Source organism: Lepisma saccharinum, chromosome 9 (genome assembly GCF_977018435.1).
Source record: "Lepisma saccharinum chromosome 9, izLepSacc3.1, whole genome shotgun sequence".
NCBI lineage: Eukaryota > Metazoa > Arthropoda > Insecta > Zygentoma > Lepismatidae > Lepisma > Lepisma saccharinum.
In genome coordinates this window covers 47962521-47978699 of record NC_139237.1, presented here as the reverse complement: position 1 = coordinate 47978699, position 16179 = coordinate 47962521, and the positions used below count along the sequence as shown (strand labels likewise).

At 38.0% G+C, this 16179-nt stretch overlaps 1 protein-coding gene across 1 annotated transcript; it reads right to left on the bottom strand.

The window, feature by feature from the left end:
- Nucleotides 1-336: 336 nt before the first annotated feature.
- On the bottom strand, nucleotides 337-1306 carry LOC145992420 (protein GVQW3-like). The gene is made up of 2 exons (XM_083128805.1): nucleotides 913-1306; nucleotides 337-503 (listed from the first exon to the last, which is right to left on the bottom strand). The coding sequence occupies exons 1-2, from the start codon at nucleotides 1304-1306 to the stop codon at nucleotides 337-339; spliced, it is 561 nt and encodes a 186-aa protein (XP_082984931.1).
- Nucleotides 1307-16179: the final 14873 nt, after the last annotated feature.

Here is a 16179-nt window from a genome sequence, read left to right as displayed (position 1 = left end):
AAATTAATCCTCTAACTCATATAAATATCCTCATCAGACGCAAACAAAACACATATCTTTAAATTGCCATACTAAAGTGCACTTTACACATTTTATCCCTGCACTGGTACTCCAGTGTCTTATATTTCAGTTTCATATTTATCACCATATATCTACACTTTCAGCACCATGTTTTCACTACGCTGGAACTCCAGTGTTTAAAATATTTTTCTTCTTCTTCTTTTTTATTATGTTCTTTTAAATTTTTATATCTATTATTATCTCATATATAATTTTTATCTCAAAGCATTAAGAAACCACACATACCCGTTCTAAGGAAACTCGCGCGCGCTATAATCACTCTTTACCAACTCCAAATCCCAAACTCTTGTACAGACGGGAGCTGGACACCGACAGCGGAACACCTAGCCTCTGGGGTGGAGCATCCTTTGACAACAATAATTGCAAAACGTAAAAATAAATGGTCTTAAACCAAGAGCTCACCCGCTCTCGGTTGCCGGCTCCTGATGCAAGATGCATCAATAAACAATATTATGTAATGTATAGGGCGTGCGAGCTCCAAAAACTTCTCACTCATAGATCCTGGAGCCCGGGATCCGGTACATGCTAGATCACCACACATTACAGCATATCACCTAAAATTGTAATACAAACAATATGTAACGGAAGATATTTATTCACGTGGAAAAATGTATAGCATTGTACTGTCTACAAATGTAATGTAATGTAACTCAATTTATTAACTATGTTATTTAATCTTGTATTGTTTTCTTTTTATTTTCAGTCTTATGTATCTGCAATTATCAATAAAATAGTAGTGCACAACGATAACGGGGGAACCGTAATTCGAGCAAAAGACGTCCCAGTTTATTGCAGAGGCACTGGGACAAGCGTATGCCCTCGAATGCATACGGGTGGAGGTTTGGTTGTCCAGAAATTCATCACCCTCGGCGTTGAAACGACGCAAAAGTTCTTCACACGCGTCGACGCGACGATCTTTCAATTCAGCGGTCAACTGACCTGGGACCCATCTTGCCGATACCTTATTGAAATTCAGAACATTATGCACAATGTGTTGAGCTGAACCAAAGCTCATATTCAATATTGTTCCGATTTCTTTCAGGGTAATACGCCTGTTGTCCTTTACAAGCTGTTCCACTAGCGCAATATTGTCGTCGGTCACTACGCGGTGAGCCTGTCCCGGTCGAGGAGCATCCTCCACAGATGTTACGCCACTTTTAAACTTCCTACACCACTCGTATACTTGCTGCAGGGACAAACACGAATCACCATACTTTACTGCCATCCTGCGGTGAATTTAAATTGGTTTCATACCTTCACTACTCAAAAACCGGATCACCGAACGCTGTTCTAATGCGCTGCATGTGGACAGTGGGGCGGCCATCTTGAAACTGCTCCTGTGCTGGCGCTTGTTTGACTAGACTCTTCTGCCACCTACTGAAGAAAGAGAATACTGTTAGAAACAATATTGCCAACTTTCATAGCAATACCACAACGTTTGAAATTTATAATAAACTTTTAAGGTTTTCATTTGATCCTCCTCGTATATGAAGAAATTAGAATGTAGAAATGCTCATGAGTGTCGTCGCAGAGCAAGCTGTCCTTTTTCCCACAATTGACGCATGCGCAGCATGCACCGCATGCGTTCACGAGACGCCTCTGCTGCTGGCATTGGCAGCATATCAAAATCATGTGATTCACGTTGAATTGTTGAGAATTAAACTATGGGCGCAAGCATTATGAAAGGAGTTTCGCATTGTACTATTCTACTGTTAGTTGCTCGAGAATATTATTCAAGGAGTAGGTGGTGTGTCCTCTCTGAATAACAAGGTAAATGTTAAAATGTAATTTATATAATTTATGTCATATCGATTTGTTACATTTTTTTATGTAACTATCATTTAATTAATACTCCATGAAGCCGTTAATTGTAAAAATAGTAATACAGAAAATAATGATTTATTTTCATTCTTGACAAACGGTATGGGGGGTGGCAGAGCTTGTTTGGCCTAGGGGCGGCAAAGAGGTAAATCCGGCCCAGTGAGGAAGTATTATTTTACGACTAGATGCCGAAGAGTTTATAGGTGAGGAAGAAGAGGGAGAAATTTGGGATACATCATCGGACCAACAGGAGTAGACATAGGAATTGTAGCTTACCTGGTGACGTGATTCGAACAAGTGTTCTCGGGTTACCAGCCAGGATAACTCGATGTTGGGTTTCAATATTTCGAGCACATAGATTGCTCTCATCATCACGGCATATGATAAGAGCAATTCCCTGATTCCCTGATGATGAGAGAACAATGTATGCGCTCGAAACGTTGGAAGCCAACACCGACTTAACCTGGCTGGTAACCAGAGAACACTTGTTCGAAGCAGTAGACATGTTTCAGACGCACTGAGCAATCGTAATAAGTTTGCATGTTGCAGACCTATGAAATATCTTAAATTTATTACACCCTCAGAAAATATTTAACTACAGGCTTCTCTGTCGTTGAAACATTCGACACTAGCGCCACCAATTACAGGCGGAAGTACAAATTTGGCGGTGAATGAATCTCTCATTCTCACCTAGGACTCTCGGATCCCTGTCTTATCTCCAAAACAGAGAAGGAGATTGAAAATTAGGTTCGTTAGGCAAATATATGTGTGGCAAATAACGTCCCACCTTTGACAAGAAACTAAAGCATATGTCCTAAAAATAAAAGACTGTCACTTGCATATTTATGAAATCTTGAGAAATTCATATTCGTTAACTTCGTTACGTCTTACTTTCCATTCCTAATTGCCAAGGAAGAGACAAGTCATGAGAGAGTCAGCATAACTTTTAAGATAAGCCATATGTGGACCTCCCATCAATGCTAGTACATGAGGCACTGTAACGAGGGCTGTTAGGGATAAATAACTCATAACAAATTATAATTTCAAGGTAAATGTGAACAGACATTACTAAATAAACATATCTGAACTAAACAGACTTTTCCATCTTTTGGGTTAGTTTCGTTGGCTATGTGTCAAAGGTCTCAACTGTCCGCTAGGAGCGCTGCAGCTGCCGAATGTGTGAAACCGCATCGGTACAGGAGAAAGCATGGTGTATTTTTGGTGCCTGAACATGATTCCATTGAGAATACATTAAGGGCAGAATGTATACGACACCTATGGACGCATCATACAAGTAGTTGTAGCACTCCAAACGTTAACCAACGTTTGGCGGGAGATTGAATACCGATTGGACATTTTACGTGTCAGTGGAGGTGTCCATATTGAAGTGCCTATAGTGAAGACTTCATTCCAGTTATGTTTATGTGTGTTGTTGTTTACAATCTGGTATTTACATCTCATAAAGTTATAAGAAGATGAAATCAAGGTAATCATTTTGGGACTAGTCCTTCACAGAGGCCAGCATCTCCGCTCATTCCCGGGTTCGATACCCGGTGGAGGCACATAGTGGTTCGGATTCCACTTTAAACTGTAGGTCCAGTCCCGAATAGCCTTACTGTGCATAAAGTGGACTTAGAACACCAATTCAATCAATCTTCGCTCATTCATTTCTAATCAAGGCATTCTGTCAGTTTTATTGTGAAACCTATCCTAAATTTCATTATTAAGGATCTTGTCTTTGTATTTTGTATTTTTCCTTATTTTGCGTCGCTTTACTGGCTCCATGGGCTAATTGCGACGACAATGATGCACCTACAGTGGAGAGATCGTATTCGCTCGACCATCGAGTAGGCTCGTGCACATCCTAAACTACAAACGCACCCAAAAATTCCAATTTCAGTCAAAGAATAAGAGCGAGTCTCTCCTTCCCTGCAGGAATAATTGACCTTCTAAACCTGAATACCAATCAGGGCGATTACAAGGATTACCATATATTTTTATTCCCCAGCATCACGATCTAATAGTCGACTTAAGCAGGAACTCATCCGAGGAATGAATTTTTTCGCATCTACGTCAACTTTCGAAAGATATATGCGCATAGATTTTTGGGAAGTAGCCACTTAGCAGCATGCTCTCACTCTAAACCCAAAACTCTTTAACGAAGGTTTTCTGTTCTGTCGATCAATAAAAAGAGTGGAGAATGGTTGGTGTCTATTCCCAGCCATCTTCCTCCCCTCGCCACTCCATAAAATCCCCCCCTCCGGCTCTAGCTCACTTAATCCGCTTTTACATTACTTTTCCATTACAGGCTCTTCTTAACTCCCCTCCTCTGGCGTCGAAGTTAAGCCCTGTAGACCAGCGACTAAATTTACTCGTTTTCCTCTCAGAGATTTTTTGAGGATTTGGTTCATATTTTATTGTAAAAATAAAGCATTTTAAAATAATAAAGTAACAAAAGTTTGTACACTTTGAATCGAAATGAACACAAAAAATCACTAAAATTAAAGTTTGTGGCACAATAGCCCTTGTAAGGGCCTCAACCACTAAGCGCCCTTAATTGTGTGAAGCGTGGTTAAACGCATCAAGTCCCACCGCCGCTAAATGAGACACTGTTGCTAGTTGCCACCAAGGATCGAACCCGGAACCCTCACGCAAAAGGCAAGAGTTTCAACAGTTCGGCAGTTTCCTGACAAAGTGAGAAATATATATCTTAGGTGCGAACTAAGTTGTATCCACAAATATAAAATGGCACAGAGACAGCACAATAATCAGCAATGTTGCTATCTCTTGTACGTTAATCCTAAAACAGGAAGTTTCACTGTGCAGAATACTTTTTCATGTTTTCATAAAATGTGCCACACTTCCTTCTCGACGCCAAAATCGATTTTTATGCACCCTTACGTCTCTGTTGGCAACACTGTTGTTTACAACGTTCTTCGTTTGTTGAAACAAGTTGACCGAGTTCACTCAATATGAACACCATACCGGCGTTTTAAGATATCTAATCCTTATGACACTTTGATCAGTGGTAGACAAAACTAAAATTAATTCAGCCGTCAGCCCCTTTTCCTCAGAAGCAAACATTTATAATCCAACTTAGATAAGCTGTGAACTGTCATATATAAAAATTAAATTATTAATTAATACAAGATTGGGTTAAAAGTAAGTCATTCTTGTAAAGTAGAGACCTTCCTAAAGAAGTGTGAACTAGTAACAGCATGAGTAACTATTCAATACATTATAATATATAGTTGACTCTGCATTCTGCAACGTCCCACCACACTCTAAACACTTCAATTAGGAGGACGGCAAAAGTCTACCCATAAATGCTAACTTCTTACCAGTCGTTGAACACAGATTCTAGATATCTCAGGGCTTGCTGGGTAAAACGTGAACAACAGCTTTATATATATATGTTTATTATAAATTTATAGTAAGAAAGTCTGTTAGCACACTAGTCTTTAACCTTTATCACTTAAGTGCATTTACATTTACCATACACGTGCATTCACCACTTCTGGATTCAAAAGGGGGGAAGGGACCATTCAATTTATTCCTCGCAGTAAGGCGCCAGGGGGAGTATAGGGACCTAATTTTATTTAGGGCGCTGTTCGCTGCTGACGTCACGGACTCCCCTGTAAGAGAAAGTAGTATGTGCGCGGTGCCCCCAACCACAGCTAGGAACTGGCCGTAGCCAGCCGGCACCTCCGACAAGCGGGCGCTGGGTAAAGGATTTAAGGATGCCGCGACACCCCCGGCGTCAGCTAGGAATCGGCAAGCCGACCGGTGTCTCCTGTACAAGGGCGGCAGGTTAGGAAGGAGGTCTAGGTGCTCCTAGACAAGCCAGACAGGTAGAACCTGGCACCTAGACCGGGTAGTTAGGTTGCTGCTAGGCTCTTCTTCTTCTTTCTTCCTCCTTCCTTCCTTCCTTCTGGGATGGCTGCTAGGCTTCTGGCTGGATGGCCGGTTTTTCCCAGGATGTTTGCCAGTTGACATCCGGGAGCCAACTGAACTCCGGCCTCGCTGCGCTGGGTTTTATACTCGCGGTGGCGCATGGGTGGTGAAAATTTTAACTACAAGTACGCGTTGCTAACTCATTTTTTTACATATTGCAAACTTCATACTGAGGAATATCAAGGTTTTGACATTGAGAAATCACTAGTGGGAAAATCACTAGATGCACGGGACAATATAAACTAAAACTGTGTGCATTCAGATAATACAATTAATAATGAGCCTCGCAGGACTCTGCTATTCTAAACAACACGTTGAAAAATGTAAATGACAATAATTGATATCATTAAAAAGAATATAGCGACCACGCAGGGTCTAATAATGAGTGAAGCTCGTAAACGTAGAGGTGGAACCGTTAACGTTTACTGAATACATTTAAAGCGTTCGCCTTGCAGGGACATTCCGCTTAACTCTTTCATCCGATTAAAGAGAATATAGCGACCACGCAAGGTCTAATAATAATTAAATGGCGACCAAGCAGGGTCGTTACAATTCTCGCAGCTGATTTTAAAATTCGGCCAGCAACAGTGCAAAAAAAAGTGTTAAAAAACAAAACATACTGTGCTTGTTACTTTATTTAAGCAAAGGAAATGGAAATTGCCGTAAGGGAACTCGAAATTTAAAAAAAAAAATTCAGGAGCCAGGTGAATATTTTCGCGCGCCCTTTATCTTTATACCCTTGGCACACACACACACATAGGCCTATATATATATATATATATATATATATATATATATATATATATATATATATATATATATATATGGGGTGAGTTATGGATGAGTGTTATTTATAACGTCGCTTTTCTGCCACATTTTTCATGATTAGATAAAACTGATGAAAGGACGCTCACAAGTTCAGAAGAAACATCCATGCCAAGCCCGGAACTCGAACCCGGGAACTTCGGTGGCGATGTCGAAAGTCGACCACTTAACAGGCTCTTTTTTTAGGAAAACCGCTAAGCTGCAATTAATTCCATCACAATATATCTCATATCAATTTTTCCTAACTCTCTAATTTTTCATACAGTGCAAAGAAACACAAATATCCATATCTTATTCAGCATTCGAAGAACGGACATCTGCGTCGTTGCTACGCTGAGTACTCAGCTATTATAGCCAATTCGCTCTGCCACCGAGACACACACACACAGATATATGGGAGGAAGGAGTTCTGTTGTACAACTCGAAATAGATGCGTATAATATATTTTTCGCTAGCCAGATTCTTCTATGTGGATCTTCACAATAATGTAGTTCTTCCCCTGAAAATTACACTAACAGTAACATGTGCAATAAATGTGATAGTAGGCAATATTTCGCTGACTTAATATTTGCCCAGTGTTTGAAATTCATCTTTTGTATTGCATGCACGTCAGCAATCAAAGTACAGAGCAGATATGTCCTCTCAACTAATTGCAGTTCAACTCTCCGAGGGGTCTCTCCTGTGCCATTGAGAAAACATCCCCTTCCGGCAACTAATCAAGTAACCCCTTGTAAGACAATTAAGTATTGCACAATGGACCCAATCCTCCTGCACATTTCTGATCCTCTTGCTTGCATTCTTTTGGTTGACAAAATCCAATTTGCGGCGTTAATTGTCTCTTTTCAACGTCTAACGACTGATTACTTCCATAGGAGGGTATTTTGTAATTGTGTTTCCTTCTTCGTATTCGTTTTGTGGATACTTTTGTTCATAGAACAATGGATTTTTGTTTGTGAATCTGGATCGCAGTCAGCAATATAAGGGACTAAACATTCAGGGTCTAGCAATCACCAATTATAACAATGGCAGAAGAAGCTGTAACGAGTCTGTGGACATATCGTACTTTGTAACGTCCAAGGACGTCGGTAGTATTCCCTATTCCAACTTTCCTGAACACAAACATTTCCAAAATTTCACATATTTGTTTCATTCCATCAAAATTTATAAGCAGGGAAAGGATTTTAAGGTGAAAATTATGGTCGGGAAAGGGGAAAAAAAGGTTCTGAAAATGTTTTAAAAAATGTGCAAAAAGAGGTGCTGATAAAATGCCTTCATTCAATGCTCTCTTTTTCTGCGCCTTCTGTATAATGCGCGCGGACCGCATAGTGATTCCGCCGAATAGGTTTTGTTGAAGTTTGTGTTTCTCTCGCGGGTTTTGCTATATTATCTTGGGAACTATTGGAGCTGCAATGATTATACTATTATACCATTTTGGAGCTCTCGCTCTGCTCTACAAAATGAGACTATCGGATTTTATATAGCTGCTGAAGAAGAGTGAACGTCATTTAGTTTTGTGTCCAATTTTTTAACAAAACATTAAAGAAAAGAATGGAAAAGATATTGAAGCATCAAAGAGGGGGTAAAAACGGGATAAATGTGCTAATCTCACGAAAAGGTGCAAAAAGGTGCAACAAAGTGTGTTCATTTTCATTGATTTCATGTCCTAAAATACATATTTCAAACCATCGGTATGAAAACAGCTATATTTTTGGAAAGGTGTTGCATCTTAAAATCCGTTTCCTATTTATAAGTACTGGTGATCTCCATAGGGCATTTGTGCAATCTTTCCTAGTTGTCTGCAACTCGAGCCAATAATAATTAACATACCAAAAACAAGCTTTAAATGATCAGTAGATACTCATATCCTGTAACAGTATTACAAGATTCATACGGTATTAGTCATGCATATCTATATATAGTCCTAAAAGATGGAGACACTCAAACACTTCAATCATTTAATGGTTAGATTACATTTTTTGTAACTCTAGACAAGATTTTTTAATATGTAATGTTAGAAAAATTGTAGATAAAAAGATGGTAAATACTTAAAATAATAAATTACTTAAAAAATATTTTATAACTTAATGAAGGAATTGACAACACTAAACTCTAACTTGACTTTATACAAGAAAGATTCCGGCTTTCTTTGTATCTTAAACAGAGATTAATACTGTGGAAAAATCGGATATATATTTTTTTAGTAAGTTAATGAATGCTTAACATTTCTGGCTCATGTAATTGTAGATTTTTCCTTTCGAAATAATCTTTCAATAATTATTGAATCCCTTGTGAGAACTTACGTGGAATTACTTAGAAACAATTAATGAATAACCATATACGTATATGCCCAAGCAATAAAAACAAAACGTTTACAAAATGGAGGTCTTCTTGTTAAATAATTTGATGAACCTGGTTTACATCGTAAACACCAGGTAAACGCGTGGTGAATTCCAAGCTATTGTAATATCACTTGTGGTGCATACATTTAAAATTCTGCATAAAATATTATTTTTTAAAGGAACCAGAATATTACTTCATTTTACTTGAATTAACATGTAACTCTGTCTTTACTATATGTTGTGTAAGGTGCTGCCACCTAGGCAATCAAAGCTGCACTATGCCAGTGCCAGGAGCAGTACGTCCTCCGACCCACACCGGAATACCACGCTTATCTCTTGCTCCGGCTAGCACGGCAAACACTACATATACTATGGTACACTATATAGGCTAATCTATGTATCAATTATGTAAAATCAATTGTGTTTGATTAGGAACTGTGACCTTGATTTTGTCACCAATTGTCACTAACATACATTATTAAGTATTTTCACTTGCACATACATAGTAATTGTAGTTTTCATCTCAACATCTGACACAGAATTCGTAATATATCATCTTTACGAACCAGTATGTTTTTCCTGATATTTAGATCAAAATAAGTGACGATCAGTGTGTCATTTTTAATTCAAAATGACTACTTTTATTAAAAGATTGTGTAATCAAACTGTAAAGTGATTGCGTAGCTATCACTGAGATTTATATTACATATTCATAGCATGCTCGACGTGTCAATGCGAAGAAACTAACAATATTTTCCCAACTCGACTCTCTTTGAGCTACAGCTTAACTCTCACGCAACAGCTTTCGTCGCCATGATGGTCTTTGAAGTTTTACATCAAGTTTTCACTGAAAATAGAACTACTCGATTTTTCTTTCTATCTCTTATTCCTTCCTCTGTTTCTCAATCTCTTTAATCCTATGTTTCACTGCCTCTCTATTATTTTCTTTCTTTCTCTGCTTCTCTGTATCATTCTTTATCTCCCTTCTTCCTTCTCTATCTCTCTATTTCCTTCTTTCTTCCTCTCGTTCCCTATCTCTTTCTTCCTCTGGTTTCTCTATCGCGTTCTATCTTCGTCAGCTTCTCTGTCTCCTCCTTACTCAGCTTTCATCTTCCTTTATTTCTCTCTCCTTCTCTTTCTCTACATTTCCTTCCACTCACTACTTTCTGCTAATTTCTTCTCATGTTCTCTGTCTTCCTTTTACCTTTTACCCTTTACCTTTCTCTGTGTGTTTGTATGTGTGCGATATCTACTTATATAGTGGGAGTGATTCTTCCTCTATTCTAAATCATTCTGAAGATAGGTTCATTTAGGCTATTTTGGTGGGGAGAATGATGGCCTAAGACTATTTGACTGTAGGCTAGAGCCCACTCCCTCCCTCTTGGCGGTTGCGCTCCTACTGCCATCGTCACACACTACTTGTTTTTACAACCAACCTGTACTATTGTCATTTGTAATTAATCCTTATAATAATTAATGCTGTTCATTGTCATTGAAATGAAATTACATATACGTGGGTTAGAAATTTAATAGTGGCAACACTGCTGTATATACGCCATGAAACGGAACCGGTGTTTCTCACTTATACCACATGTTAGTATGATACCTAAGCTACCCCCCCCCCCCCCCCCAGTAAATGGACTCTTCCTTCCAACACTAGGCGCATGCGCAGTGACTAGTATCGTTGGAGTTGGCGGTCTGAACTGTGAAAGTTCTGGTGATTCTTGCCGTACTTCCAGGACAGACCGACCGTCAATGCGTATTATTACTGGTCATTTTTGGAACATAGTCTGCTACCTGCATTGCGAAAGAAGAGGGAACACTTTCTGCTGAATCCTCCCATCATTTTGCAAGACAATGTTCGGGCGCATGTAGCGCAACCTGTGGCTGATTTGTTAGCTCGATGGGGCTGGCGGATGCTCTACTCGTCCCAGTGACTTGGATTTGATCCCTAAGATGAAGCTTCCGAACTGTTCTAGGGATTCTTCAGGCAATAGACCGCTCCATTCAAATCATCAACAGAACAGGGACATCTACAGAAATTCTACGATTTCTACATCGCTGGCAACGGTTGTACACAATGCTGGTGACTACATCGAAGAGCTATAAAAGTTTCACAGGGTCTCTCTTTTGTATCATTTGAGAATAAATAGTTGCCACTATTAAATTTCCAACCCACATACTCGTACATGATTACCACTTTTCATGGTAACCATTTCTAGGCTGGCTGTGGTACCCCCCCCCCCCCCTTTTGCAGTTCAGGTTCTTATACATGGGAATGTAGTGTGACCATTTATTCCTAAAAGCACATACTTAAACCGTTGGAGTTACTGTGTATCCCACTATATTAATATACTTTAATATTTGGTCTACCATATTTTAGATTTGTTCTCCTGGTTTGAGATGTGGCAAGTCATGTGACATCTACTGTCTATTTTGTTATTTCTTCTGTTTCTCTCTAGTTCTTTCTTCCAACCTCTGCTTCTCTATTTCTTTCTTTCTCTTCATGTTCTTTGCCTATCTCTTTCTTCCCTCTGTTTCCTTTTCTCTCTATTTCCTTGTTTTATTCTCTACTTCTCTATCACTTTCTTCTATTTTTATTTCTTTTTCTTCTCTGCTTTTCTGTTTCTTTATTCCCCTAGTTCTAACTTGCCTTATTTCTCTTGCTTTCTGCCTCTGAAATAATCACTGAGGAGGGTGACGCTTGCATTGGTTAGCTATGCACTCTTTCCTTAGCATACTAAATTTTTTAACGTTTTCACACTGTCAGTGGTTATCATGAATCTGTGCGCATGGCTGCATAGGTATGCAATGAAAACTGTATTTTTTCAAGAATTCATAGCATCGAAACGAAGGTTCGACGAGCAAAGCGTTTCATAAAAGTTGTTCGTCTTCGTCTTCTCAACAATCAACTGAACGATGAGTGGTTCTCAGAGCTTAATTTATATTGCTGTAGTTGCGTAGTATATTGTAAGGGTTTTGATCCATCACATTTTGTTCATGAGTTTCATTTACTGTTTACATAGTGCTAAGTAACCTTAAAAATTAAGAGATGGATAAGTTCCTTAAAATTGTATTCTTCAAAGTTTAAAAAAAATTGTATAAAAGATAAATTTGCGTTTGTCACTATACATATAGTTTGAGTACAAGTGGCTATATTAAATTACATTCATTTTCCAATTACAATAGCACAGCTCTAGGCAAGCCTCGAGCCCAGACAATATATACACACTAGTCTAGTCTTTTTAAAAACATCTGACTCTCAACTACAATCCAATATACTAGGTTCGATTGGATATAGTGTTTATATATTTCCGTTATTAAGTTTAGATTCCTCACTTAATTTGCGTTATGTTGACGCGATTTGCGTTAATCGAGACCATCGACACATGTGCGCATGCGCTAATTGGACGAGTCCAGTAGCAAAATGGGGGTGCCAGCTGAAAGAGAAACGCAAACGAAGATGCAGGTGGTGTGAATATCGTCTGCTTCTGAGGGAACACTGAAGTTTCATGATGGCATCGCCTTAGTTAAAAGCGAACAATAAATAACAACCAAGCTCACACAAAAGAAAGAGTGATCTGAAAACCCACAGTGAAGTTTCGTGCATGTTTATATACCTGCCTCTCACTTCGCGTTTGGAATCGTCCACCAGAGCTACTGTCCGACCACGAAAGACAAGATTAGCTCGAGAGGACACATCTATACGCGAAAAGAGAGGTAGGTAGACACATGAACGAAACAACGCCTGTAGGTTTAAATTATTATTTCGTTTGCATTCGTTGGGTTGTTTTGTTTTTTATCGCTCGGTTTGTTGTGCTTCTGATAGTTTCTGCAAACTCTTAACCCTTCTCTTAACTTATTTCTAAACCTGTATCTATTATCCGTTCCACCCCTATTTTGCCACTGGACTCGCCCAGTCAGCGCATGCGCATTTTCGTCAATGGTCACGACTAAGGCAAGCTGAGTACAGACACATCTTTTGCGGTTGAACAGCTAGCATGTTCAACAGTTACAATAAATAATTGTTTTCCTTTGTCGAAGTGGTTACTATGGAGTTAATTCCACACATTTCTGTTCCAATTATCTCGCCAGCTTAGGCTAAATCTCTTTTGATTCCCTGCGAATGAAGTAGAAGCTTCAACAAGCCGGGATAATACCAGGTGAGAGGGAGTTTGTAGGATTACAAAGGCTGAAAAACCTTAGAGTGTGTCTTGAAACGTGTTCATTCAGAGGTGAAAATGAAATACAGTTCCACTCATTTCACCAAAGAGGTAGAAAAAATTATTAACAATATAATGTTTAATTTGGCTCTTATTTTTCTCTATTTTAAATCAGCATATTTAAATATTGTTGCAATCGATATACAATACTTCATTTTCGTACCACTTTCCCACTCTAAATTGCTAGGTTTGAAATTATTGAGGATTTCTGTGAACACACTTTCGTAAAATTGTTTAAGCTAAAATAATTCATGCATCAGATTTTTTTTTTTCCCACGCCGTTCAGCTATACGAAACCTTATATGTATACTTAAAGATAAATTGAGAATTCCCTAAATTTCCCACTTTTTTCTTTTCTTTAATTTTCGTTATTAAGCGTCCCTTTTATGCCACTTTTAGTTAATCGCGACGAATTGAATTTTATGCATTGCATCTCTTATACTAATCATCATAGGAACTTGATCATTCTTTGAATCCATGTGATCAATATAAAAGGTCTTCGGCATTTTTCTCTGTGTTCTCATAATTGCAGAATAAAATTTAAAATACTCTAATTGAATTGAAATAATAATTCTTGTTACTGAAAAAAATATCAATAAAATATTCAATGAAAATGTATTTGGAATATTTAAAAGTTTATTTCTCAAATGCCAAATAACGACGGTCGTGAATCTACAATATAGTTAGATTTAAAAAATATAAAAAGTAACCAAGATTATTATAATCACCAATAGAAATAAGGCGTTCGTTTGTATTTATTAATATCTCGAAACACGACACGTTAGTGCTAAATTTCAGGATTTGTAACAAATACGTGGTTCGAATTGTTAGCGCACAAACACTGTCTCTAGTATTGTTGCCAGCCCTCGTAGCGGAGTGGTTAGCACAGGGGTCCCGGGTTCGAATTCAGGTCTGGACATGGATGTTTGTGAGTGTCCATTCATCAATTTCATCATGTCATCACTCATCCCCATCTTCGAAAATTAGCCAAAAGTGGCACAAAAAAGCGAAGTAAAATAAAGCAAATCAATCAATCAGTGCAGTATTGTTATGTACGTATTTGTTCAATAATAACACATTTCTGTCCGACAATGACAAAGTTATTAATTTTTAATTTTCTTTTTTGTTGCCATAGAAATAGTTCTATGGACTTTGATACTGGAAATTTCATTAGAAGAGTGTCTATTTGTCTTTCACAGAATTTCGTTTCTTCATTATGAACATTAGAACGGTAAGAGAATATTCACATGTGACTCAAATTTTAAGTTGTAAATAGTTATTTATGTACAGTTTAGTTCTTAAGTAACTTCGATTACAAAAGGTAACAATTTATAACAGATTGTTTTAGAACAGTAGAAATTTCTTTTGAAATAGGTTTATCGTAGTTTGATGAATAATTCTTCAATCTGGAAGTATATTTTCTTGTTTTGGTAGGTTTTAATAGCTTTAAAGTAACGATTCTCAGTGGAGGAATGTATAACAAACCGAGCTGAGAAGGTAATTATTCCTTGATTCAAATTTTATGTAAAGTATGGTGAATTCTATCAATTTATAATCTCATTTATTTCATAAATTTACATTATTGTTATGTAGTATTTATCGCTTTGCACACACTAACACGACTAGAACTTTAAACAGCTGTTTGTGATTTCTTCGTTATTGTTTTTAATTAGATACAATTTAGCAACTAACTGCTTCATATTATTAATATAGTTCAACGATTCATCTTTTTATGATTTGATTGGAACCTCTAACACAATGGTCTCAATGGCCTCTCTGCCTATACTTACTGACTATCTACAGACCAGACTATATTCTTGCTTGCCTGAGTGTATAAAAAAGTATTCGGAACCATAACAGAACTAGTTGTGATGTAATTTTGAATGGAAATACATCAACTTTGACTAGCGTTGTGAAATAGTACCGAATTCTGCCACAGGCAAACAGAAGGTTTTGTTATTTACAAAATACTATGAAAATTTGGAAGGGTAGATTTTCCAATCTAAGTATTATTCATAGCTCATCCTCTAAAAAATTTAGAACACACAGAGTTCAGTCTCACACACGAGGACCATATGCAAAATCTACAGCGAAGCTCTATTGCTGGGGACATGAGTAACGGGGCACTGCACGGGTCATATATTCAACAGAGAGACCGCATCATTCACAGTGAAGGCTCCGAACACACGTGTTAGCAGAGAGGTGAGGCCAGGATCAAAGATGGAAAGCAAGGAGCCATGGATTCAATTTCGTGCGGAGAAACCAAAATCCAAGATTTACGATGCGAGATGAAAGATGGCGGACCATAAATATCCAAAGTTATATCGACAATTTCCTCGTTTGAGAGAATGCGCGGGAAACAGAGACTGCTTCCCGATTTCTTCGTGTTTTACTAGTCCCTTCTCCCCTTTCCTTGGCTTTCCTTTCATTTCTTTTCCTATATTTTACATGTCTTTCCAAAGAATTTTACATATTAATTGCTTTAACTAGGATGTTCCAAGGGTATACAGCAAATTATGGCATTTTGCAGAAGTGGTTGTTTCAATGTATATGAATCCGCTTGTGGGGAGTTTGAAAATCTAGATTTCATAACCAAAATTGAATAAAATCATTTCAAGAAGGATAATGCATATTAAAGCACATCTCCATGAAAATTGATGAGAAAACTTTGTGATTTTTTGTTTGTGTGCGTGTCTTTTTGTATGTATTTGTAAAAATTAAAATTAAAAGTCGTCACGAATCATCACATCACACATGCAACTAAGTATTCCCACAGCATGTTCAATGAACATGTGAGTTATGCCAATAGCCGAGATATTTCGTTCCCCGAAGATGAAAGCTACGACAGTTCTCGGAAGATTCCACTTATGACCGATTAGTTTTGGTCAAGCAGAGATTCTGGATAGGACGGAAGGGTGTTTGGTTTCAAGGAGCGT

Coding starts and splice junctions, on each gene's coding strand:
- LOC145992420 (XM_083128805.1), bottom strand. CDS start 1,306: ATGGCAGTAAAGTATGGTGATTCGTGTTTGTCCCTGCAGCAAGTATAC. Junction 504..912: donor GGACAACCAAACCTCCACCC/GTATGCATTCGA, acceptor ATCTTGCATCAG/GAGCCGGCAACCGAGAGCGG.